The following is a 24,812-nucleotide window of genomic DNA, read 5'->3' as shown; positions in this document are numbered from 1 at the left end:
TTGCAATGCCAATTGCTTGACATTTTGTCTGCAGCAGATTTGGTTCAACCAAACCTTTGTTCAGCCAAGAACTAGCTGTCAGGCATCTGCGCCAGATGGAGTTACTCACTGTGGATATTGTTTTTTATTCCAGTGAATATCTGGCAGGTTGTACTGGGTTATGTGGTACCAGTAGCAAGCCTTTCATGCCTGACCTGACTTGAATGTTAAATAATAAAGACTGAATTTGCCAGAAATAGGCTTTAGGTTAGGTAATGTTGAGAGAAGTTCTCCATTTGGGGTGGGGAGAGGAAATTTTCTGTGTGACTGATGTACAGAAGCACTTTGAAGCTGCTTAGGATTTGAGAATGTTAAAATGAATCCCAGGAGTGAGAGATTAGCAGGCAAAGGTAAGTGAGGCAATCAAAAGTTTCATGATAAATAAATGTATCACATGACACTGAAATTAACCACATGGCTATGTCCTCCATATGTTGTGCGTGCACACACACACACACACATACACACACACGTACATGTTGTGAGAATAGCTTATATGGAAAAACATTATATTTCAAAGCAGTTTCATCTTGAGATGCTGTAAAGTAGCTCTTCTCTATCAAGATGAAGATTCTAGAATGTTATGTTCATGGCATAGACACAGAGAAGTTAGGTAAAAAATAGCTAACATTTTTGCTGGAAGGTTGCAACATAACACCACTGTTATTCTTAGAATCCAATCCACACACAATAATCAAAAACAGATAGAGAGAGAGAGAGAGAATATGCAGGTTGCTCTCGTAGACCGAGAGACACAACTCACCCGAAGCTGTTCTAGGCTGGTTCTTTCCAGACTGACTGCTGCTACATCGCACACTTTACTACTGAGGCCACTAGCCTACAAACAGGCCCAGGAAATCTTCCGACTCTTAAAGTGATAGCATGAAATTCCAACACAGACCTCAATATACCACATAGAAGAGAAGCTTATAACTTAGTTCCAGAATAGGAAGGACTAAGGAAATGGAGATAATGAAACTGCTCAGACATTTGAACTTATTCTTCTTTCTGCTGATGAATGAATGTTGAGTGACCGGTTTTGTTGCCAGGCTTATTTTTTTTCAATCAGTGATTTTTAAAAGATTGTTTTATTGAACTTTCCATAGGCTGGTGATATGATGTCATCCTAAAACCTTTCACCCAGATAAGGCCATGCCAGCTTCCTCAAAAGAGGTTGCATTCTCTGGATTGTTTATATATATGGGGAGGTGTCACAGATTTACAGTCTCTGTGGTATGGAAAACACAAAATATTTTTAATTGCTGATTAAACCACTGTTTTTCCAAACTGATGCTTGCTAAAGGTGACCTAAATGAAACATGGCTGGACCAAGTTGCCTGTCTACAGTGTAGGCCTTGCACCTGATTTGTATGAAGACCTTGGAGGGAAGTGCAACAAAGTAGAGTAAGTGAAGTTCACAAACCATAAGAATCAAAGGTAAGGTTGAGAAGCCTCACCTTTTATCAGCAATCCACCTGAGGGAAGACTGATGTTCCAGAATCTCCAAGACCTTGCCACCTTGAGGACAGGAAGCGTTTAACCAGTCCCCCTGCACCAGATGAAGGTCTGCTAGTGAGAAGTGGTTTGCCAGCAGAACATCACCATCTGTCTCCTTGTCTGCGTTTCCAGCTCCTACTCTGTGAAAGACCAGAGAATGAAAGAGCTAAAGAGTTTGTGAGCCCCTGCTATCTTAAGTATCTTATTTTTCCTTTTTTCCATTTTTATTAGTTGGAAGATGACCCAGTTCTTTTTATATTCTTTAATTTTAGTGTATGAAAGGTAAAGCATGGTTGCATGCAAGTATGTGTGTATGGGCACTCAAAGTCCACACAGGGAAGGCACCAGAAAGATAGGTCCCCGGGTTTCACAGCCCCAAATATTGTCTAATAAAACTATTCAGTAGAGTGTTTTATATTTAAAAGTCTTGAGAGATTTGAGATTGTCATCTGAAGTTTCTGGTAAATAAGAGTTGTCAAACTTCTGCTTATCAAGACTGTTCTGTAGAAGTCTGTATTTTAATATCTCTGTTTGAGAAAAGTAGAAGGAGGGGTCAGCCACCACAGAGAAATTGAAATCTAAGAAGGAAAGCTTTATAAGTGGCTCTAAGGCTCTGGTCCAGACATTAGATAATAGTTTGGTTTTATTATTAAGATCCTTAACAATTCAATTCAAGTTATAGATATGATTGACTTTAGTAAGATTCAAAGATTGGAATTTATATTTAAATGGACAGCCACCTTTTTAGACTTCTTGGAATTTATAAGGACTGATTCTTTTTGACATAAATTTGGTGATTTAATGCATTTGATGATTTAATTCTAATCCAATATTGAGACTGAGTTGTTTATTTGACCTGGATGTGATATTAATTTTATAGTTGCTTTATTTTGAGTTTAGTTTAGTAACTTAGCTTTGGTGGTATGTTTTCTTCATTTTATGTTTTGTTTGTTTACGTGTTTTAATGAAATTTATAAAAAGATACAGGGTTGCATTTCTTTCAACAAGCCACCTGGGTCCAGAACCATTAAGGACCTAAGAGGATAACAGCCAGTCAACCTGAAAGCCTGATCAGCTCCCTCTAATTAGTCTTTGGCTCTCAGAATATATTTATAGATCTCACATACACATAGTGCATATACTAGACAATTCAAGGGCAGAGGAACTTTCTTTCTTTAGAATTCAGTGCTCTTGAAACGTGCAGACTGACACCTTTGGAAATCAGAGTTCTCTGTTTATCCACAGAACAGGCACAACCCTTGGCCACCTCTACAGATGAGAGAGAAGCATAATCATCCTGGCCACTTAATCTTTGCCCTCTCTGTAAGGCTGCTAACCATGTTGGTGCCAGCTAATGGAAATCATCTTGATATTTTTTGTGATGTGATGGCATCCATCCATTAATTGGGAACACCAGTTCATTTGAGACCGGACAGCAAAAGGAAGAAATAATAACATCTGTATGTAATTTCAATGGCTTCAGATTGAGAACTAATGAAATTCTCTTTTCTTGAAGATTTGGGATCAAGTCCTGGTCCCGCTGAAGTCAATGGAAGTATTGTCATTATTGACCTGAATGGGAGCAAGGTTGGGCCATAAAGCGAGGAATCATAGAATCATAGAACTGGAAGGGACCTCAAGAGGTCATCTAGTCCTGCAGTCGAGGCAGGATTAAGTATTCTATACCATCCCTGACAGGTGTTTGTCCAATCTGCTCTTAAAAATCCCTAATGATGGAGATTCCACAATATAGAAAACAATGTATTTTAGCGCGCTGGATGCATAAAGCTTTTTGGCAATTTTAAAAAAAAATCTTCAAACCTTGAGATTAACAATAAAGCCATAAAAATCAGAAAGTCAGATTAAAAAAACACAGAAGCAAATGGAAAGAAAGAAAACATGATCTACCAAGACAGCGGGATACTGCATCTAGCCTGGCCCAGGATAAGACTCCTCAGAAGAGGAGGCAAATCATTGTCTGTATGATGCCCTCTGCTATAGAACAACTTACCACAGGAGATTACAGTGAGCATGTTCAGGTTGAATGTAAAGTCAACCTTTTCTCTATACAGTCTTCCCTTATAGCAGGAGTGGCAGCAGGCCACAGGACCAATCCATAATCATGAACAAGTAAAAGGCGAGAAGAGAAGAAGGATGATCTTGTGGTTAGGGAACTAGACTGGGCCTCAGGAGATCTGGGATCTGTTTCCAGTTCTGCCATAGTCTTTTCATATGACTTTGGGCAAGACGTTTAATTTCTTGGAATCAAATTCCATCTGCAAATTAAATCAATGGCAAAACTCCCCTGAAGTTCAATGGGCCAGGATTTCACCCTTTGTACCTCCATTCCCCATCCACAAAATGGGGACAACAATATTTCCTTTCTCCCACTCTTTGTCAATCTTCTCTACTTAGACTATAAAGTCTTCAGGACAGAGACTACCTCTTACTATGTGTTTGTACAGCACCCATTATAATGGGGCCCCAATCCAGGTTCTGGCCCCTAACTGCAACCATCATAAATATAAGAAATAATAAGGAAAAATAAACACTATATGAAGGAGGAAGAAAGGAAGGGTACATTAAATCATTAATAAAATAAAATATAGTAGGAACTGGGATGGGGAGGCGGGAATGTAAGATGATAGCCTTTTCAAGCATGCTCTGTGCTAACTTTAATTGTTTTCCAGCACTTAGATTAGACAGCGAAATGGGAGTACTAATCACAAACAGGAATACTGCATTAGGCAGAAATCCACACCATGGCAGGAACTGCAGCCAAATATAGATAAACCGCAGATAAATGAAAAAGATCACAACTGACAAAAACACTGAAGTGAAAATAAATGTAGATTTTATAAAAAAAATCTATGTCCAGCTGTTTTCATGTATCATTAAATATAGAATGTGGAAAAATCATAAAGTGTAATGTGACATTAAATATAAATTACCTGAAATAAAACAATGATAATCCTGACAGTAATAAACAAAACTAGTACAATTTGTTTAAAGGTAACAAATAAAGGGAAATTGTTGAACCAATGTGAATGACCACACTGGAGACAATAAAAATCTTATTTTGTGCCATTTGAAAATGATCAAAGTTCTTCTCAGCCTATGCAGCACAAAATGTTCCTGAGCACAAAAATGCTTCTGTTATGTTGAAAACCAATCAAACTAGTCCTAAGGATTCAATCCCAAAAGCTTGTCTTCCTAGAGAAGATAAGGAATGCCAAAGTAATCTGAACAGCAGTAAAGTACACTGAAAATCAATAGCTGATCTCACTGGCTGTAGCAAAAAATTACATTATGTGCACAAGCGCCACCAAGAGGTTCTGCCTTTATATTTCATTTATCACTTTTTTCCATTTCCACAGCACATTGGTACTAACTGAGGGCACTGTTTAGCACTCCACATCCAAATATCACTGCAGTATTCAATTAACAGCACTGTAAATATACAACAAAAATAGAAATTAGAATATTTTCATTTAAAGCAAAACATTATTTCAATGTGACTTTTAATTTTTCAAAACTGGACTGTAAAATATTGTCACACACACACATCCCTCATTGTCCAGCTTTAATCTTGATTAAATTCTCCTCTTATTAGCCACCAAAGCCCAGCCAGCAATAATCTTACAATTAGAAAACAAAATTCTGCCTTCAGTTAGAACCTGGGCAATCCCCTTTTCTTCAGTGGGCTAGAGATTTTTATCAGAAGCTATACTATAAACAAAGCATGAGTGTGAGTTTCACATTTTAATACATGCAACACTCTTCCATTGATATTCCTGTCAGTGCTGGATGTAATTTTTAATGGTAAAGCAGCATTTTCTGTCACCGGGAGAGGGCCATTTTTGAGGCCTATCAGCCTCAACATAGCCACATTATAGGTTGTATTCAATTAACTTGTTAAATGTGCTTAACATATGGAAAGTTACCACTTTTTTAACCTTGTGCAATGGCAGCTGACCAACCCGTATTTTTCTTTCTATTCAGGTAGCTGATCTGGAGACATAGGTGGTTCTTGAAAGGCCTACCTCACTTTTCCCAGGTTCTATCAGCCCAACCACATTTACCAGAGGGTTAGGAACACTGGACCTAACTTTCATCTCATTTATGCTAGTATAAATCTGGAATCATTCCACTGTAGTCAATGGAGTTAAAGTGTTTAAGGGATCTCAAAATCAGTCCCATTATGGTTTTTTTTTTTTGACGAGCACAACTTTCCATTTCTGCGGTCTTCTTATTGTTTGGTGAGATTCGCGTTTATTAGGTATGGCTGTGTTTCCCTGGGTGCTATTGTTTATGCAGATTGATCCATCTCCTGCAGTATTTTTCTCTTGATGGAAGGATACTTTTCCTCTTCAAGCGCTATGGCTCTCTCAAGCCTTAAGAAAAACCACATTGAATAAGCCAATAAAATAGTTTAAAAGATGTATGCCTGCCTTTGCATACGTTATATATTCCAGAGTTTTGCAGGATTAAAGAAAAATGTATGTGCATAATTTAAATACTTTTCTTTCAGAATTTAAAATGAAAAGGTATGGAATTCAAACTAAGGTAATGAATGTGAATCAAACTACATTTCAGACCCCATAATTACATTTTAGTGAGATGATTCAATTCTGCAGATAAGTAGAGCAAAGTAGTATTTATTTTTCCCCATTGCAACATAACATTAAAATCCAGCAAACTATCCAAAAGAGTCCAATGCCTTTATGGCCATTAAATCAAAAAGAGGACAATCAAGTAAGCATAATTTTCACTGAAGCAAAGCTTATTCCCCGAAGATTCATCAAGGCATTGCTGCTTACCTACACACAGTAACTCTTGTAGCCACTGGTATTGCAGTTTTGACTGTAGCTTTTGTTTAGATTTGAGACTATATCATTTATTTATTTTCAAAGTGAACCATCACATTTAAATCTATTCGGTTTCAAAAATGAGTTAGATGCAGTTTGAAAAACTACACCTGCCAATAGGGGTTTCCTAATTTTACAAAGGGTTTTCTCTTGCCTGTTGCTGTGTGAAAGAGCCACACAAACAAAAAGGCAAACTGACTGATTGACTATATGAGGGAATAATGGAACAGACTACACTACAAGCACAGTCAAATGAATAAAGTAGGCTTGGCAAGATGGTTGATTGATTGGTCAAATAATCTCAATTGATCCTATTATTTGACCACATATTGACAAATATTCCAGCAAGAACGTCCTGACGTAAGTGATGGTCTGTCTTTCTGATTGCATTATGCAGGCCCAGATTAAAGAACTGTGGGACCCTGTGTGCTATGGAAATTGGGGTTCCCCACCTTCCTTAAAGTGCCTCCACCCCATATATACCCCACCCCAGAATGCCTCTCTCTCCCCAACCGACACACAAATACCGGAATGCCCCTCCCACCTACATATATCCCTACAACCCTCTACCAGCCCCACTTATCCTGGCAGCTCCCAGCGGCCCTGACATCCATCCTGCTCACCACAGCACCCAACACATCAACCCCCAGCAACCATAATTCACATGCAATTCCTCACCCTACAGCCCCCACAGCAACTCACCCTCAGTATCTTGCCCACTGCCCCAGCACTTTCCTCTGCACTTACTGGCACTCTCCCTGCCCCTGGTTCAGTGCTCCACTGCCATCCTGGGCTAGGGCAGTTCCTCCCAATCCTGGCCATCCAGATCTGGTCTCTCCCATTGACTGTCCCACACTCACCCAGCCCTGCACCGCTCAGATTTGGCTTGGCCACCCCTCTGTCAGGATGGGGAGGTGACCAGGACAAATTTGAGTAAGTAGTGTTGTGATCTGACAAACAGGGTCACGGTGGCACTCAGTTTTGGTTTTCTTTTGGTTTCCAAAGGTCAACCCTCCTACCCCCATGACAGGAGCCTTGTGCAAGTGCACCATTGCGTATTGATTAATCTGGGAATGGCATTATTCTTTCAATATTTAGAAACTCATTTCATTGTTTCACATTTTTAAGTTAAAATAACTCAGTTAAGTAACTGCCTTTTTGTAATTAGGCATAAGTCTCTATCTAAAGCTGAGCCAAGTGGAGACCATAAAGCAGCGGTTCCCAAACTGTGGGTTGCAACCCTAAGTGGGGTCATGCCATCAGCAGATGGGGTCACAGCAATCCCTAGTGTGAAGGATGCCATTTTTGTTCTGCACAGCGTAACCTAGTAACCTTGCTGTTCAAAACTGGCATCTTCCATGCTGTCTGGGTCCTGGGAGGAAATTATTAATTAAAATAGGGTCATGTGGGAAAAAAGTTTGGGAAATGCTGCCATGGAGTCTTACTGTTCTTTGTTACTGTAGTTACTATTCTAATAAACTATTGCTTTAAAATATTTGATCATATTTGACCAGTCAAATGCCTAATCCTGATACAAAGTTAAAAAAACCTGGCAATTATTTGTTTTTTCTTTACTCTCTTTTAGTTATTTTAATTTTCGGTGCTACTTGTAACAATAATAGGGACAGCATTCTCCGACAGAAGTGTGGGTTTTAATTTGACTGTGTTCCTTTAATGTATTTGAGACTGTCCTAATTGCTTAAACCACTCTTCCTTCTGATTTCAGTCTCTTCAGACAGACTTTTAATTTTCCCTCTTGTTACATGTTGATCAGTTCTTTTCCATTTCTTTGACCCCTGTGTTCGGGACCAGGTTACTGGATAGCTCCTTACATGAAGACACTGAGACTCTATATTGAGTTTTATTGACCCTGGCTACACTATGCACATATCCTTAGCCCTCAATGCCCAGCCCAACTAGCTGGACCCGGCACTGGGCAAATGCACTGGGAAAAGAGACCAAGCATCTTGACCCCACTGGGAAAAGAGAACATGCATCCAGCTGCTTCAGAGACAATTTCAGTCAAAAGCAGATGCAAACCGGGGCTTCCAACATAGCTCAAATGAAAAACATTGAAAGACCTATTTTTATAATCAGAAATTAACAATTTTACAGTGATGGCCTAACGAAAAAATAGAGTTTGATGTATTGTGGCCATTTAAGGAATAATTTAGTGTTAAGAGGAGAAATAAATATTTTTTCCCAGCAGCACTGACTAAAGAAAATCTCCCTAAAATACATAACAGTCATCTAGGCATTGAAAAAATGTAAGCAAAAGACAAGGCATATTTTGTTCTGGCATGATATGGCTGCTCAGATGAAAGACATTATAGCTCATTGTGATCTCTGTGATCACTTCTGAAAAGCATAAACAAACAGACCTAAGGCAGGATTATGAAATCCTAGAAAGACCATGGCAAAGACTAGGAGAGGATTTATTTAATTTCTCAAGCCCTGAGAATAGCTATGTAACAGATGTTACACACATACAGTGGCAAAATGCAATAAATAGCTAATTAATACCCAAATTCAGATGGTATTCGAATGCAAAATCTCAGGTCAGTGGTTGATCTGACAATAGCTCACAATGAATTATGAGTAGGATTTTTAAAAGTTCTCAGCCTTGGCCTCACTCTGCTCCCATGTAAATGAATGGGCGTTTCCGTGGGAACAGACTTAGGCCAATACTGAGTGCATTTGAAAATCACACCCTATATTTCCCCATGAGCAAGATCCTTCAATGACGGGAGGAAAAATGGAAAAGACTCATTTCCCCTCAGCTTTTGAATCTTCAGAGAGAGACTCCTCCTGAACATAAGGAGCCTTTTACTAAACCTTCTCCATGCTTAACTGAACTGAAAGCAATACTAGGAGTCATTGTTTTTTATTATTTGCTATAGAGTGGTGCCTAGATTTCTCAATCAAGTATGGAGCCCCTTTGTGGTAGACCTTGTACGAGCCATAGTGGGGGACTGTCATTGTGCCTCTGACCTTAGAGATGATTCACCAAGTGAGATGGACAAATGAGATGTGGGAACAATGGTGGGAAATTCATGCAGTTACTGAGGTAGCTCCTGAACAACTTGATGGTTCCTGAAGAATGACAATAAAATAGTAGGACTGGGCATACAATAGCTATGAATATTTCCTATACCTACTACAGAAGACCCATCAAACAAACAAACAAACCACATTGCTAGGCAGGGAGGATGAGTAGTGTTATGAGTTCCTCACTCTTTATGTCATCATGTATTAAGCGTATTCAAGACAGTAAATTTGTATTAATAAAAATGTGCAAAAAAGTAAATGAATATAGTTGATCTTATTTAATACAGCATGTTTCAGCAAACGGCTACCCATTTTTTGGCTATCAGTACACATAACGCACACACTAGTATAGCCTTCAGTCCTCCTTTCCTTGTTCATTCCTCAACCCACAGATGTGTCCCTGAAAAAGTTAGTGGTGGTGTTTCTTTGACAATCTGAAATTATATAAAATTTGGGTAAGGTGGGATAGGGAAAGAAATGGTTTTATAGAGATTGATAATACATAGACACACTATAATAGTCACGGTGTTCTATTGCTGTCTCTTAATCTGGACCTCTGTACCCGGAGATCAATTTTTCAGTCCCCTTATTCTCACTCTCCACCCTCAAGTTTTAAGGTGATTTAAACACTTTACTGCCTTAAGGATTTAAGACATTTTAACAGCATATATTGCCTTAGGATCTAAAGTGGCTTAAATGCTTATGCAACTTTAAGGATTTCATGTGGCTTAACTGTTTATGCCACTTTATGAATTTATGGAAGCTTAAAAGCTTATGCTTCATTTTTAAAACAATAATAAAATGGCTTAAAAGCTTATGACATTTTAAGGATGTTTTCTTCTTTTTCTTCCTGCTTGTCTTTAAAAAAAATCTAGGAAATGAAATGAAAAAAAAATGTTAATGGAACAGTTAAGTTATACATTTAAAATAAAAATCACTAAAGTGCAAAAGCTAAGAATTCTAAAACAGCATGAATTTATCCACACTGTTTCTATAGAGGATTTTTCTATTCCTCGTTTTGTTTGATAAATAATAATAATGTGACATTTTTATCCATTACTATTTATTTCATAAAATATTCAGGATATACTGCAAAACTGACCATGCTACTGTAGGAGGCCATTTCCTGATTATTTTTGTTTGAAACATTCAACCTTTGAATTATATCATCATACTAGACTGATCAATCCATCGATCGATAAATAGATCAATCGATCTGGGTTTACTTTGACAAAATATTTTCAAAGTAACTAATTTCATTTTGTGAGCCAGAGCAGCACAGTGGGCCCACTTTTTATGCTGAGCATGTCCTCGGGATTTACACTCAAAAGATTTTCCTTGGAGAAACTCAAATTCCATCTGTTGCCTCTACCACAAATCGCCTTTATTATATTGACTTTACTCTCTTGACGCTCTTATCTGATGGCAATAAATTCCCACTAGAGTGGAACACCACCTTAGCCAGTGACCTCAGACAGACAATAGAGCAGGTCCTTGCAGACACTCTCAACTGATTTCTGAGCTGCTCACTTGCTCTCTCTTTCTCGATTGCCTGGTTTGTGCCAGGTTTTATTCAGGAGTTCCGACTGTGTGCAATTAGGAGATTCTTCGTTTAAAGGGACCTCATGGGGGCTGCAACAGATCAGTGGAGCAATAAATTACTGGGGCTTCAGAAGCAGAAGGAGACTGGAAGAAATTTTGGGGGGGGAGGTGAAAGGGTAAATGCAATCGCCTGGAATCTCAGAATCTGACTCCAAGGTAAAGATATTACCAGCCTTGTAAATCTCCGCACTTGGGTAATGATGGGTATAACAGAAGCTGCAAAATATACAAATTAACTGTAGGATGCTGGAACAATCGGCATCCTCATAAAAACAATAGGAAAAGAAACGCCAGCCATTTGCTCCCATTATGTTTGAGTTTGAGCAGTAAAAACCAAACGACCCGCATTTTTACAAAGCAGTTGTTCTAATGTCCCTGGGAGGACTTCGTCGTCCCTTTGACTGCGCACTTTTACAAATCAGAGCAGCCAATATAGGCGAGCCCAGGAAGCTGGAAGGAGCCTATGCTTTGAGCAAAGTCTATGAGATGCTGAACTGGTGCTGGCGTTAACAAAGGTAAAAGATCAAATCCTGGAGAAGACGAAAATAAGCCTAAGCCAAAGCCTGCAAAATGGACACGCGAAGAGGTTCCACTCTTTCGTTTCTGGCTTCTGTAGTAAATTACAGTGTTATCCCCTTTTAAAGGAACATGATGTGAAATGGGGTTTAAACAGAGTTCAAGCGAATTGATATACATCTGAACCTTTTAACGAGGAACCAAGCTGCCACATAAATACACTAGCATAATATCACCAATCAATGATCAGCTAATTGGTCGCTACGTGCACTTTTTCAGGGCCATCTTGTCCTGGGGATGGATAGTCGCCAAGGCTCGTTGTTTGCACATGGAGATCGTCCTTTAGCTTTGTTCACGCTCAGGATTGTTGCAGGCTCTAGACAACTAACTGCCTCTCGTTGAGAAGAACACAAAGGACCCACCCTTTGTGTAAGGCTGCTCTACTTCCAGGCAGCGTTAGAAGAGAGAAATTCCTCCCCCTGTAATAAAGGGTTAAATCAAAGCATGCTTGGCGAGTCAAAGAAGGACTTAGATTTACTCGAGTATGAAGTGGGGTCTAACGTGTTAAGTACGTGGGAAAATGCAGCCAAGGACCATAAATATCTCATTAGTTTCATTTCCAATTAACCGTGAAACAGCAGCTGTTTACTGGAGTGAACGCGTGCAGCAGGGGGATCCTAGTGCTGAGTCCCCTCGGGCCATGGATGAGACTGGAGAGCAGGAAGAGTCTGTCTGACACAGACACCACTGGCTGTAGCTGTAGCCCTGTTACTTTACTTCCCCTTCTACCACCTTATTCCCTTCCTCTTGATGCCCTCTCCGCTCTCCCCCTCCACTTCAGAATCACTTCCCGTTCACTGCACCAGCCCCCTCTCTCCTTCCTTCACGCTGGACCCTCAGTCATTAACTCCTCACTGCATTTCCCCCGCCTCTCAGTCACATCCAAATATCGCACTCCTGAGAAAGCAAACCAAGGCAGGGAGCTGGTGGCAAGAGGATGTGAGGCTTTTGAAAGATTCTGACAGCAGCCTTTCCACCCCTTCTGCCAATAGATGCTTCTGGTGTAAATGAACCAAAGGAGGATTTTTCTTTATGGATTTTTAATACAAAGTGTTTATGTGGTTAATAAATTATCTGGAACGTGGGTGAAATTGATGCCTCCCCCTCAAAAAAGCTGTACTCAAAAGCGTGTGTAACTTTTGCCTTTTCCTTCTCTACAAATCCAGTAAACTCAGCCTCTCTGGAATAGGCAAACATGACTCCGTTAATCTTCTGTTCCACAGTTTGGAAACGTGAGTTTTGCCATTGACTTCACAGGCAAACTAATCTTCCACTCTAGGGACAACAAATCCAGCTTTTAAAATAGAATGAAGTCTCAAACAACATACTCAAGATCTCTTCACAAATCTGGACTTGGCCCCTTTCTGTACAGTTTGACATGTGGCAAATTCACATTCCTTTTATGGGCATGCAGCTCTTTTACAGCTCTTCCTTGAGCTTTTGAATTTCTTTACAGAGATATTCAGAAATTCTGTTTTTCTTAGGGAAAAAATACTATTAACATTGGGACAAATTTATTGCATCAAGGCTGCAGCCATTTGGCTTCACTCCAAATTACCTTAAGTGCAGTTTTGGTAACACCTCCTTACCAAACATACCTTGCAAGCAGTTTAGTCACACAATTGCAGTGACACATTTATAGCCACAGACCTAATTTTTTTTAAAGTGACTAAGAATTTGGGGTGCCCAAATTGAGACCCCTTAAAGGGGCCTGATTTTCAGAAAGTGCTAAATACCTGCCTTCTGAAAATCAGGCCCCTTTAATAGGTCTCAGGGCACTCAAGATCACTAGTCACTTTTGCAGATGTAGACCTCCGTGTTTTATTTGAAGGTATTCGCTTTATTTAAACAAATGCATTGCCAAAGCTCTGGTGTGAACTGTGTAGATAAAATTTAACACAATAATGTGTTGTTAATTTCTTTGTAGTCTACAAAGTAATAAGTACAAAGACACAACCAACTAGAACACTAGTTGGAAAGTTATATCACTACTATTGTTTTTCACAAACCTGTAATGCCTTCCAGAGCTATGCTAAAGTCTTGCATGCTAATCCAGGTGGTGTATGTCAGTAGTGTGTTTAAGCTATAAAATGTATGCACTGATAGTCCTGGAACATAACTTCACTTAGGAAAGGTTGAAACACAATACCAATTTTAAACAGTTAGAGTCTCCTTCCAAATCCAATCCTGTTCTCAACCCAAATCATTTCATGAAAATCAACCAGAGCCAGACCGATTAAGAAGAGGTTGAGAAGTCTCTTTACCAGAAGCTGTAATTCAATAAGTCAAACTTCCTAGGTATCTCTGCAAAAAGGACAAGCATCTCAGAGAGCAGGCCCCCCCGACTTAACCCCTAGTCAGTCTGTTTCTAAACAAAGTTCTCATTCTCCTAAACTATTTTAAACAGCAACCTCTTTCTCTTTGTGTGTGTGTGTCTCTCTCTCTCACACACACACACACCCCTGTAAAACTGATCTTGCACTTTGTGTGCCACTCAGAGAGAATATTTCATATCAAAATATCTTGACCCAGAGCTAATTCACCAGTTTCCAGTTTCAGCAAAGCTTTCTGATGCACAAGAGTAATGATAGAGAATACAGGCATTCAAGCCTGCAGTTTAGGAAAGTAATACCAGAGTTTACAATCACAAGGACCAACCTCAACCTTTCAATCTAAAGCACTCCAACGTTTTCCATTAAAAGGATCAGAATGAGAATCGTAAATATTGCTTGATGCTGGGGGTTTTAAAATGTGCTCAGGTCATCTCACATTTACAGGAGACTGGTTCTCCAAGTCTGGTTTTAAAATGCTATTCTGTTATCAAGTCTCATCTAAAGTCAAGGCTCTAATCCTTGAAAAGCACAGTATGGTCCCCATCCTTCCCCTATTGAAGCGAATGGCAAAAATCTCATTGACTTCAATGATTAGAGGATCTTCTCCTACAATTTTATCCTCTTTGTTAGGAAATAGCTCCTCCTCTTGACCCACAGACAGTCTCTGAGCTTCATTCCCCACTGTCTTGCAAATGACTGACTACACAGCCTGCACCTATGAAAAGAGGGCATATGAAAGGAGAATTGTGGTTTGGTCATGTTTCAGATCCACTTTACACAAGTGTAAATGACAACACAAGATGGAAGGCAGTGGCAAATGAAGCCCTCTAAATTATAAAACTACACAAAGTAATCAGAGATCAGTAAAGCTAGTCAAATGTAGTCACTACTCTCCCAGTGAACTAACTATGAGTTTTGCTATTGACTCCAGTGGGAGCAGGACACAGCCCTGAAATCACATAACTTGTGGAAACAAAAGAATCTGAAATATCTTATACTGCTCTCTCAGAGACTAGACAAAAAGCCTTCAATCCAGATACCACAATTAGTCTGCAGAACTCATTGCCACACAGAATGCTATTGAGGCCAAAAGCTTAGTAGATTTCAAAAAAGGATAGACATTAATATCAATAACAAGAATATCTAGAGTTATAGAATAGCTTTTTTAAAGAAAGCATTTCAGAAGGGATATAAACCTTCATGTTGCAGGATATAAACCAAGAAGGGGTGAGGAAGAAACTTTCCCTGTTATTATTCCATAACTTCCTATTGGAGGTTTCTTGCACCTTCCTCTGATAGGACTGGTGTGGCCACATTCAGAGACTGGCCACTGGACTAGATGACCCAGTATGGCAACTCCCATCTTCTGCGGGGGGAATATAATAGTGAGACACTGTAGGTATATGACCCAGCCTGCAGTCCCTGAGCACCCAGAACTCCCAGTGATTTCTACAAATGCATTGGAAAATCTATTTTATCAAGTACCTGGTCAGATAATGTATACAAAAGGTGCCCTCTTGCTTCATGTTCAGTTACATGGTGACTAATGCACAATGGTATAATGCATCTTTACAGATATGCTACTTGCACTCTGCTTAACAAAACACGAACAAAGAAAATGACCCCCAAGATTTCCGAAACCTCACTCATCTAGCTAAATGTATCTGGATTACAGGATATATTGGTAATCTGCCACAATCATGATTTCCAAGTCAAGTGTCTAGTACCACATCTATAAGGAGATATTTAATGGTACCTTCAAATAGCAATGTTGTCATAAATAATTTTACTAAATCTCAGAGATTTGCAATTGCAAATGACAAAGATGCTGTGTTGTGAATGGGATCCCAATGCCTCCTCCATTAGTTTTTGCGCTTGTAAATCAATGCAATGTCCAATCCTTTAAATATGTTTCTAGATGAAGACAGATGGTTAGAAAGCGATATATATGTTTTTTGTTCTCCCTATAGAACAATTCGTAGTTTACTCTCAGCAAAGTTTTTAGAAATACTATTTCAAAGACAATCTAATTCTTGCAACTGGGCAAAAGATTGAGGTTCCAGTTTTTCATTGATGAAATACAACAGTGAGGTGGGGACAGCACAAAAGGGGGTGAACCTCCAGGCTTGATTCTGAAGTCAATGGCAAAATTCTCACTAATTGTAATGTGCCCTTCCTCTGCTGAAAGGGGAAGTAGGGTATTCTCTCCCAGCGCCCTTTACTGGTCGCAAGTGAGTGCAAACAGAACAGCCTGATTAGAGGGCAGGGGGTTGAAAGGAAGTCTGAAATTATAGCATTCTCTCCCACTTTTGAACTATGTATTTCCAGACTCAGATTGCTCCTTCTGCATTAATTGAAAGAAAGATTCAGTAACAAAAAACCTTCTTTAGGAGTATGGATCAGTTATAGACATGTGACAGCCTAGTGGGGGCAAGTGGCTCAGATTCAAAGAGGCCTCCCTATGTATAACCGCAGCTGTGGGAAGGTAAAAGACCTGTTATCATAAACCTCAGACTAGGATGTAAAGTGGGGGAAGAGAGCCTTCTTTGTCAAGGTCTCCCTGCTGTAAAAGACAGGCACTAAACCTCAACCTGGCTTAATCTCTAAAGGACATTTTGTGTGGCACCAGGTCACCCCACCTTCTTCCCACTCACCACTTCAATCTGCATTTCATGTAATGAACAGAACTGACCTCCCGTGCTTGGAGGCAAGAAGGCAAGGGGAGCTCATGAAGTAACAGAATCAGCAGCAAAGATTTCCTATGATTTCACCTGGGCGAGAAGAAAAGGATGCAACTAAAACAGAAAGAAACAGGTTTCAGAAACCTTGAGAGGGTGTAACCACTAGCCATGCAGTACTTTATCACACCACCAGGGGCACTGCTCCTGGTGCCTAGCTCAGAACCGAGCTGCCCTATTACATCCATTTTTAGGGGAACACCGCATTCTACAGTTATTTCCCCAGTTTGATCACTAAGTATTCACAGATTCCCTTCCTTCATCTCATTTGTTTTCTTCTGTACTTTCTCTTGAAAAGGGGCTGAATTTTCTTACTATATGGTGGGAACGGGTAAAAATTAATTTAACTTTGTGTTTTCCCCCCTGAATCCTGGCAACTATTGAGCCACATTTTATATTAATTGGGTAATATTTGCGCATTAGATTGGACGGGGTAGAGAGGCTTTTGGCGCTTATAAATGCCTAAGTATGAGCAATAATAATTACTATAAGGCAAAAAAATATTAGCATGCAAAAGTCTTTTCTGTGATACTAATGAGTAAAGATTGATCCCTGCGCTTAAAATTGAAGATTGAAATCCTGTGGAGCCACTTAATGCAGTACAGGCAAAAGCGGCAGTTTTTACCCAGTTCGCTATGAGAATTGGGACCGGTTAACCATTAGTTTAGTCTTTGAGCTAATATTTTTCATTGTGATTTTTATGCTCCATATACACAATTAAAGCGGATTTTTTCTTTATTGAAACAAGCATCGGGGGGGGGGGGGAATCCTTAAGATTTGTGTGTGTGCTAATCACCAAACGGACCTCTTAAAATAAGATCCATGGGAAGTAAAGACTGTGAAAGAGCTACACTTCGGTGCAGTGCTGCGAATCCAGTCCAAATGCCAGTTTAAAAAAAAAATACACCTCTTGCCCCACATTCGAATGAATTCGAAACAGGTCAGAGGTGAAGAGACTCAGCTGGGGTCAAACTCACGGAAACCAAACAAGTCTCTCCTGATGCGTTCCGCTAGAGAAGGAAGCACCAGCCCAGCGTGGTAACTGAGCAAAGGAGACTAGTAGGAAACGGACCGGCATCTTCAATTGAAGGAGAAGAGGAAGAGTTCTATTTACAATAGCTTTATGAACTGCAAAGCTCACCTCTAAAACTAAGCCACAACCTTAAAACATCTCTCTCTGTTTGCCTGAGCAATGAGCTCTTACGTCTTTTGTGCTCTTTGTTCAGAGAGGTTTTTTTTAAAACATGCATTGTAACATTTCTTTTAAGGATTGCCTGCCAAAAGAGAATCCCCTAAGGAAAACCAGACCAAGAAAGTAGTGACCAATCCTTTTCGGATTATTGTCAGAAAGCTCCTCCCAGCCCCTACAATTTGCATAAAAAAATCCAGAAAACTCTTGTTTGCCCAGCATCTTGATCAGTTTGTCCACCCCTGTCTAACAGTCAGAGCCTGAGCCTCCTGGAAAGCTGCATGTAGCCTCAGGGGAGCTGAGAGTTTCTCTCTCTGGGCTAGAGCCTGTTTTCTGCCTTTGTAAGAAACTGGAAGCCTCGCTGGGGCGTTTTTTTCACCCCCGTTTTAGAGCGTGAGTCACCAACCATGTACCAGGGATACTGGTCTCTGTTCCTGATCTTTATCGCCTCCCACTGCGTAGGGTCCGTCAAAGGGCTCTTTCTTTTTGGACAGCCCGAGTTCTCATACAAGAGGTCCAACTGCAAACCTATCCCCGCCTCCCTCTTGTTGTGCCGCGGGATCGAGTACCCGAACATGAGGCTGCCCAATCTGCTGGGGCATGAAACGATCCAGGAGGTCCTGGAGCAGGCTGGAGCCTGGATCCCTCTAGTTCAGAAGCAGTGCCACCCGGACACCAGAAAGTTCCTGTGCTCGCTCTTTGCGCCCGTCTGCATCGATGACCTGGATGAGACCATTCAGCCTTGCCATTCGCTCTGTGAGCAGGTGAAGGACAGTTGCGCCCCAGTTATGTCTGCCTTCGGCTTCCCCTGGCCTGAGATGCTGGACTGCAGCCGCTTCCCCCAGGACAACGACCTATGCATCCCCCCGGCAAGCAGCGACCACGTCCTCCCTACCCCCAGAGAAGGTAAGAATGATACTGCTGCAGCCTCCTTCGAGCTTGGGCATTATTATTTCAGTGAGGGGTTCACAGGTTTCCCTGCATATTGTAATGCCTCAAGAACCAGAACATCCCCTACACTCTGCAACACATGCCAGGGGCTGTGGAGTCATCTCGGTTGCAGTTGTAGGTCTATGGGAGAGTGAATACTAGCTTTTAAAGCCGCCGAAAATGAATTGTTTCCCGCCGTGAACAGGTTTTAAACAATGACCAAAGTTAAGAACTACAGGAGGTTGTTTTACACCTGTATTTACCATGACAGTTTGTTGTAGGGTTGCTAAAGAGAGAGCGCAAGAGAGTGGAACTGAAAAAATGCCAAGATTTTTGATTGACCAGCAAACCAATTTCACACGTGAAAAGTCCATGAATCGACAGTTATTACGAATGAAGGAAGCCTCTTCCACTGGTACCCGCTTTTTATTTGGGGGCTGGTTTTAATTAGGTGGAGAAGATCATGCAAAAGGAGAATTTCCCTAGTTATAAAAGGGGTGGGCGGGTGAGAGGGAGTAGCTTTGGGAAGGGAACCTCGGGCGCTCGATACCCTTTCACAAAACCCCACGGTGTGCCTGACTTGATTTTTGTTCCTCGTGGGAGGGGAAGGGGGCTCCTTAATCCTTTTCAGGGGATTCAACAGGAACTTCTTTTCAAGCCCCTGCTTCCTTCTAGGCAGATCTTAAATCAATTGCAAAGTTGCTTAGCAATCTTTTCTGACATGATGCAGCGTGACTTTCCAATCCTCTTGAGGTTAGGTGGGTAATTCACTGGAAATGTTTTGCATTTTTCGAACATTTTCCCAACCCAAGCGATAAACAAATCAATGCTTTTATTCCTATCGCTTTCAGTGGGAACTTTGGTGGTTTTGTGATTTTACTTGGAGTCCCTGGCTCTTTGCTGCTGTGCATTTCACAAATCTTCCTCTCCTTTTTGAAAAAGGAAGGATTTTGACCGGAACGTGATCTATATTATTTCCATAGCTGAAAGAATATGCACACTTCACAGCTCACAGTTCATTCCTGTTTTAATGAAAATCCCTCTATTCTTAGAATTTTTAAAAAAACCCAACAGTTCGTTTAGAGAGGTTATGTTAACGAAACAATCTCTGTGCGATCAGTTCTGGTGTCATCTAGGAAATGAAAGGTAAATCAGAAGTTATAAAGGCAGCTGTGAGCATTCTATAAAGGGCACATACCAGTTGGTAGAAAATCTCAATTCGCTTCAATGTTCCCAAACGCCACCTGCTGTTCTTTTTTAACCAAACCTGCTTCTTACATTTCCAGCACCAAAGGTCTGTGATGCCTGCAAAAACAAGAACGAAGATGACAACGACATCGTGGAAAACCTTTGCAAAAATGACTTTGGTAAGTGGAAAAAGAGCCCTCTGGTTAGAATTCCAGGACTGGGGTCCACTCCTGTAATGATCAGGTTAAACTCCCACAGCAGGCAGTGGGATTTCTGCCAGAGTAAGGATACAGTCAGGATTTAGCCTTGTCTGCAAATCAAACTAAACTCAATCCTTCTAAGATACTGTGTCAGAAGGCTTCAATCATGCAAATCCTAGTCAGAGTGAAAAAAAAAAGTGTTTTTAAATCCTAGCAAAGTCAGATTTCTGTTTGCAATTTCCTCCTCATCTCAAAAACCAACAAAATTACCAACAATAAAGCTGTTTAATATTCATTTATATAGTGGACTCTGGCAAGTGGAGTAGTACAATGAACAAGAGCAATCTGTAATCTAAAATACTGTCTAGGGGAAAAAGTGGAGGAAGGATTTCATATAGGGGTGCAGGGGAAGAGATCCAAATTCCCAGTCTCAAACATTTGTAAAGACTTTCTTTGCAGATTATAAATGAGCTTCTACATACGATTTAACAGAGAAGGTGATGTGTGGAGACTTAAGTATATATACAAAACATGAAGATTCTGGGTTAGAAGAGGACAGGAAAGCCCTTTTAACAGGGAGAATTGGGAAATGTACAAACTGGAGTATGCCTATTTCAAGAGACTATTATAATAGATCAATATTTATAATTGCAGGTGGACCTGTACTGTAAACATCTAGTAATTCAAATGTGTCCTCAGAAACAAAGCCATTATGAGGACAATGTATTAATATAGCCTGTATTTATCCTGGCTTTGGACTGGCAAACAATGCCTGAGGTATTCAGATAAAACCTTTTAGAGCTAAACATGTTGTGCAAGTCCTTAAAGAGCCTTGTATTTCCCTCTCCTTAGTTATTTTATCAAATCAAATGCAGCTGTTAGGTCAGTTCTCCTTCCACGTGATCTATTCTTTTAAACGGCAATACATGTGAAATATCATTTCCTTACAAGTTTACCTAAAAATCCTCTCCAGACTAATAAATTAAGTTTAACGTTTTCAACCACAGAAAAGATCAGATTTCAAATTAGATTTAGATTCTTCCCCCTCCCTCCTTTTCAAATTCTAGGGTTTCAGTAAGAATAAATATGTGCTAGGTTTTAACCCAGCATTAGACAATGTACAAAATGTGCCCTCTCTGTGTTTGCAAACATTAGGAAAACTAAAGAAAAGATGCATTTAGAAAAGAAGGAAAAAAAATCTTAAGGTTGATTCAAACTGAGATGACTTGCATGCACTTAGTGGCTTTAGAAAATGAGCCACCTGCTGCCCATTCTGTCAGCCCCTGACAGTTTAATTAGCAATAGAAGACCTCCCTCCCCAGGTCCCCTTTATGTGCACTAATGGGAAAAAAAAAATCTCTCAATCTCTCTCATCCCACTTCTCCCTCCCCCCTGCTCCACTCTCTCTATTAGCCCTGAAGATAAAAGTGAAGGAGATCACATACATCAATGGGGACACCAAGATCACCCCTGAAACAAAGAGCAAAACCATCTACAAGCTGAATGGGGTGACAGAGAGGGATCTGAGGAAGACAGTGCTCTGGCTCAAAGGTGGCCTGCAGTGTACCTGTGATGAGATGAATGACATAAATGCACCCTATTTAGTGATGGGACAAAGGCAGGCTGGGGAGCTGGTGATCACCTCCGTGAAGCGGTGGCAGAAAGGGCAGCGGGCATTCAAACGATTCTCCCGCAGCATCCGCAAACTGCAATGCTAATCACTTCTACTCTAGTCACTTTCACCCCAGTCACTTACACCAGCTGCCCCAGTTCTGAGCTCTTCAAGCCTCTTGCACCTTCTTGTTTCAGCCTTTCTGAACCACAAGATATAGCAGGCATGGGAGACGATGGCTGTTTGTTTAAAATGAAGAGGAGGGGAAAACCCGCCCCTTCAAATTTTGTAAATATATTAAAACTGTAATAAAAATCATGAATATTTTTGTGAAGTATTAAAATATCTTGCTTAAAGCTAGTTTGTTTGGTTTGATTTTTGAATAAGTGCAAATGTGACATTGGTCTGAATTTTTCTTTTTTCCTTCATGTTGGGAAAGCTGCTCAATTGATATCACCACCTTTCTCTATACACACATTTGTGTTTGTGTGTATTTCTCTCTGACACACTCAGAGATGGCAACAAACATTTCCCCCTTTTGTTGACCTTGTACATGGAGTCTGATTTTTGTCCATGTATGAAATGGCATGCCATCTATTTTAACACTATAGAGGAGACCGTTACAACTGCTGCATGAGGTACATATGCATCAATACAAGTAAGTTAACCATGTGTACATTTTGTTTTCTGACCCTGCGCCCCGAAACAAAAAAAAAACATTTTGTACACTGATCTGAATACACCTTTTAACTTTTTTAAACTTGCAAATTAAACCATTTGTAGCCTAACTGTAATATACCTAAGGATTAACCTGAAAGAGTTGTAAAATATTGTTTTAACCAACCTTGTAAATATTCCAGATAAACGTTATATCCTTGTATATAAACTTTACATCGCAGTTTACCAATTGTCTTCCTTTTGGGGGGGGTGGAGTTATGTCAACGAGTTTTGAAAATGAGAGAATTGAGAATCACCACCACAAACAGGTTTTTGTCATAATACAGCAAAACTTGCACCAAAGTCCCCAACTCCAATAGTCAATAAATAACCACTTTAGAGAGCCCAGTCCCATGATTAGATCCATGAGGGTTGGGCTCTCTAAAGTGGTTATTTATTGAATTAATAGGACTCCACACAAACCTAAAGATCCACCCATAGCGGTTCTAAGATGTCTCTGTAACTCTTAAACACCATTTTAAGATTAGCAGGTTTTTTTGCTGCTCCTTTGGGTGGCCAATTATGGTTTCACCATGTCTCCTAGGAAGACTTTGCTGTCTCGCTCTTTTTTTAAAAAAATTGTATTTTTTTATTTCCCCTCCAAAAAATAAGAAGAGAACAAAGAAAAAGGACAAAAAGAACAGAAAAGGAAAGGAAAGAGGGTAGGGAGGGGAAAGGAAAGTAGCATCTCAGGTCTGGTCTACACTACAGACCTATACTGATATAACTAGATCCTTCAGGGTTGTGAAAAATCCACACCCAGAGCAACGTAGTTATACTGACTTGCCTCCTCCCACCCCATAGACAGCACTATGTTACCGGGACAGCTTCTTCCACTGACATAGCTATCACCTCTTGGGGAGGTGGATTAACTAAGCCAATGGGAGAGAGCTCTCCCGTCAGTGTAGAGTGTCTTCATTACAATGCTACAGCAACATTTTAAGTGTTGACTTGCCTTAGATTCCTCCTAATTTAGGAATTAGTCAAAGATTTCCAAAAATTCAAACCAACTCTTTTTAAATTTGTCTAAGGGGAAGACTTTGCTCTTTATCGATGTAGAGTTACAATGGCTTATCTATTTTAAAATGATCAGAATAAGGTTAATTTTCATACACATACAATTGATAGTAGTATAAAAGGAACTGGAAGTCCTACGTGAAAATCCCTGTTAGAACAATTTAATAGTGCAGAATAATTAAGGCCCTTTGTTTTGGGGTTTTATTTTATTTAACATTTCCTAGGAATTTGTCAGTGTTTATTACTAACATTTAAAAAAATGGGTGAAAATTGGTGCAAAAAATTAACTTCATGGTTTTCTAGGTAAATATCAGGATTAATACTGGGGGCTTTGTCCGGCAGGAGAAGCAGACGGAGCTCTGTGACCTGGGTCTTCTCTTGGGGTGCATGTTGTAACCCTCCCTCAGGCAGCACTGAAGGGCCCAGCTATTCACAGGGGCTATCACTGGAGCCAGTACTCAAAAGGGCAGCAATAGGTGGGGGCTAGGAAATACCCGGTGTGGTAGGGTGCTTGATACTTGCGGGGCAGAGTGAAGGGGTTCCTGGTGGGGCAGGAGGCCAGTACTCACTGGACAGGGGGGTGATGGGTGCCCATACTTACAGGGTGCAACTTTTGCTGTGCTGATTGGCAATGGTCTTGATGTCGCCATTCTGCATCACCATGGTGTAGCAGCTGAGGAAGTTCAGGTCCATGCCAACCACCAACATGTCAGTTTCTGGTGCCTTCTGCTCCCTGCAGACCTGTCGTAGCAGCAGTTGAGCAGTCTTGACTTCTGGGACCTGGCACCCTGCCAGTCTCACTGCCCCACTGCAGAGCAACAGCCACCCACCAGCAGTTACCCTGTTCGGTGCAGCCACACTGTGCTGTCTGTCAGGGACCCTACGTGGAGGAACCGTCTCCCCACCAGAGTCTGGACTAGTACCTTGCTCCGGAAGGAGAGATAACCACTTGGTATGTGCCATCTTTCATTTCAGGGCAGGGAGTCAGGTAGGGAGGGGGGCAAAAACTAAAAAAATTAGTAAAAACAAATAATGGGTTTTGTAAAACCTAAGCCATTTTCAGTAAAAAATCAGTAAAAACCAAAACCAAAGGGCCTTAGAAATAATTAAAATGGTAAAATAACAAACAAAAAGCTAGTACTTCTATTTCATATATATTTTTATATATTAATACTTTTACTTAGGCAAGAAATATCAACAAACATAATAGGATTTTTAAAAACAAAACATCACTGGGGTTAGCTAAGAGCTTAACTAG

The 24,812-nt window shown here is 40.4% G+C and overlaps 1 protein-coding gene across 2 annotated transcripts; it reads left to right on the top strand.

The window, feature by feature from the left end:
* Positions 1 to 18,100: 18,100 nt before the first annotated feature.
* SFRP2 (secreted frizzled related protein 2) lies at positions 18,101 to 22,176 on the top strand. 2 transcript variants are annotated; one of them, XM_048847658.2, is made up of 4 exons: positions 18,101 to 18,796; positions 19,092 to 19,235; positions 20,107 to 20,187; positions 21,622 to 22,176. In XM_048847658.2, the coding sequence occupies exons 1-4, from the start codon at positions 18,298 to 18,300 to the stop codon at positions 21,924 to 21,926; spliced, it is 1,029 nt and encodes a 342-aa protein (XP_048703615.1). In that variant the 5' UTR covers positions 18,101 to 18,297; the 3' UTR covers positions 21,927 to 22,176. The 2 variants fall into 2 exon arrangements, with proteins under 2 accessions (XP_048703615.1, XP_048703616.1); XM_048847659.2 differs by lacking the exon at positions 19,092 to 19,235 and having other exon boundaries at positions 18,104 to 18,796.
* The last annotated feature ends 2,636 nt before the right edge of the window (positions 22,177 to 24,812 follow it).

This window comes from Caretta caretta, chromosome 4 (genome assembly GCF_965140235.1).
Source record: "Caretta caretta isolate rCarCar2 chromosome 4, rCarCar1.hap1, whole genome shotgun sequence".
In the NCBI taxonomy this organism is placed as follows: Eukaryota; Metazoa; Chordata; order Testudines; family Cheloniidae; genus Caretta; species Caretta caretta.
Note: the sequence above shows the minus strand (reverse complement) of the source record. Positions and strands in the feature narration are given on the sequence as shown.

What these genes read in the sequence shown, in the direction of transcription:
- SFRP2 (XM_048847658.2), top strand. Translation starts at nt 18,298, where the DNA reads ATGTACCAGGGATACTGGTCTCTGTTCCTGATCTTTATCGCCTCCCAC. An exon ending in GAAGGAAGCCTCTTCCACTG is followed by an intron (nt 19,236 to 20,106) that starts GTACCCGCTTTT and finishes TTACATTTCCAG; the next exon opens with CACCAAAGGTCTGTGATGCC. An exon ending in CCTTTGCAAAAATGACTTTG is followed by an intron (nt 20,188 to 21,621) that starts GTAAGTGGAAAA and finishes TCTCTCTATTAG; the next exon opens with CCCTGAAGATAAAAGTGAAG.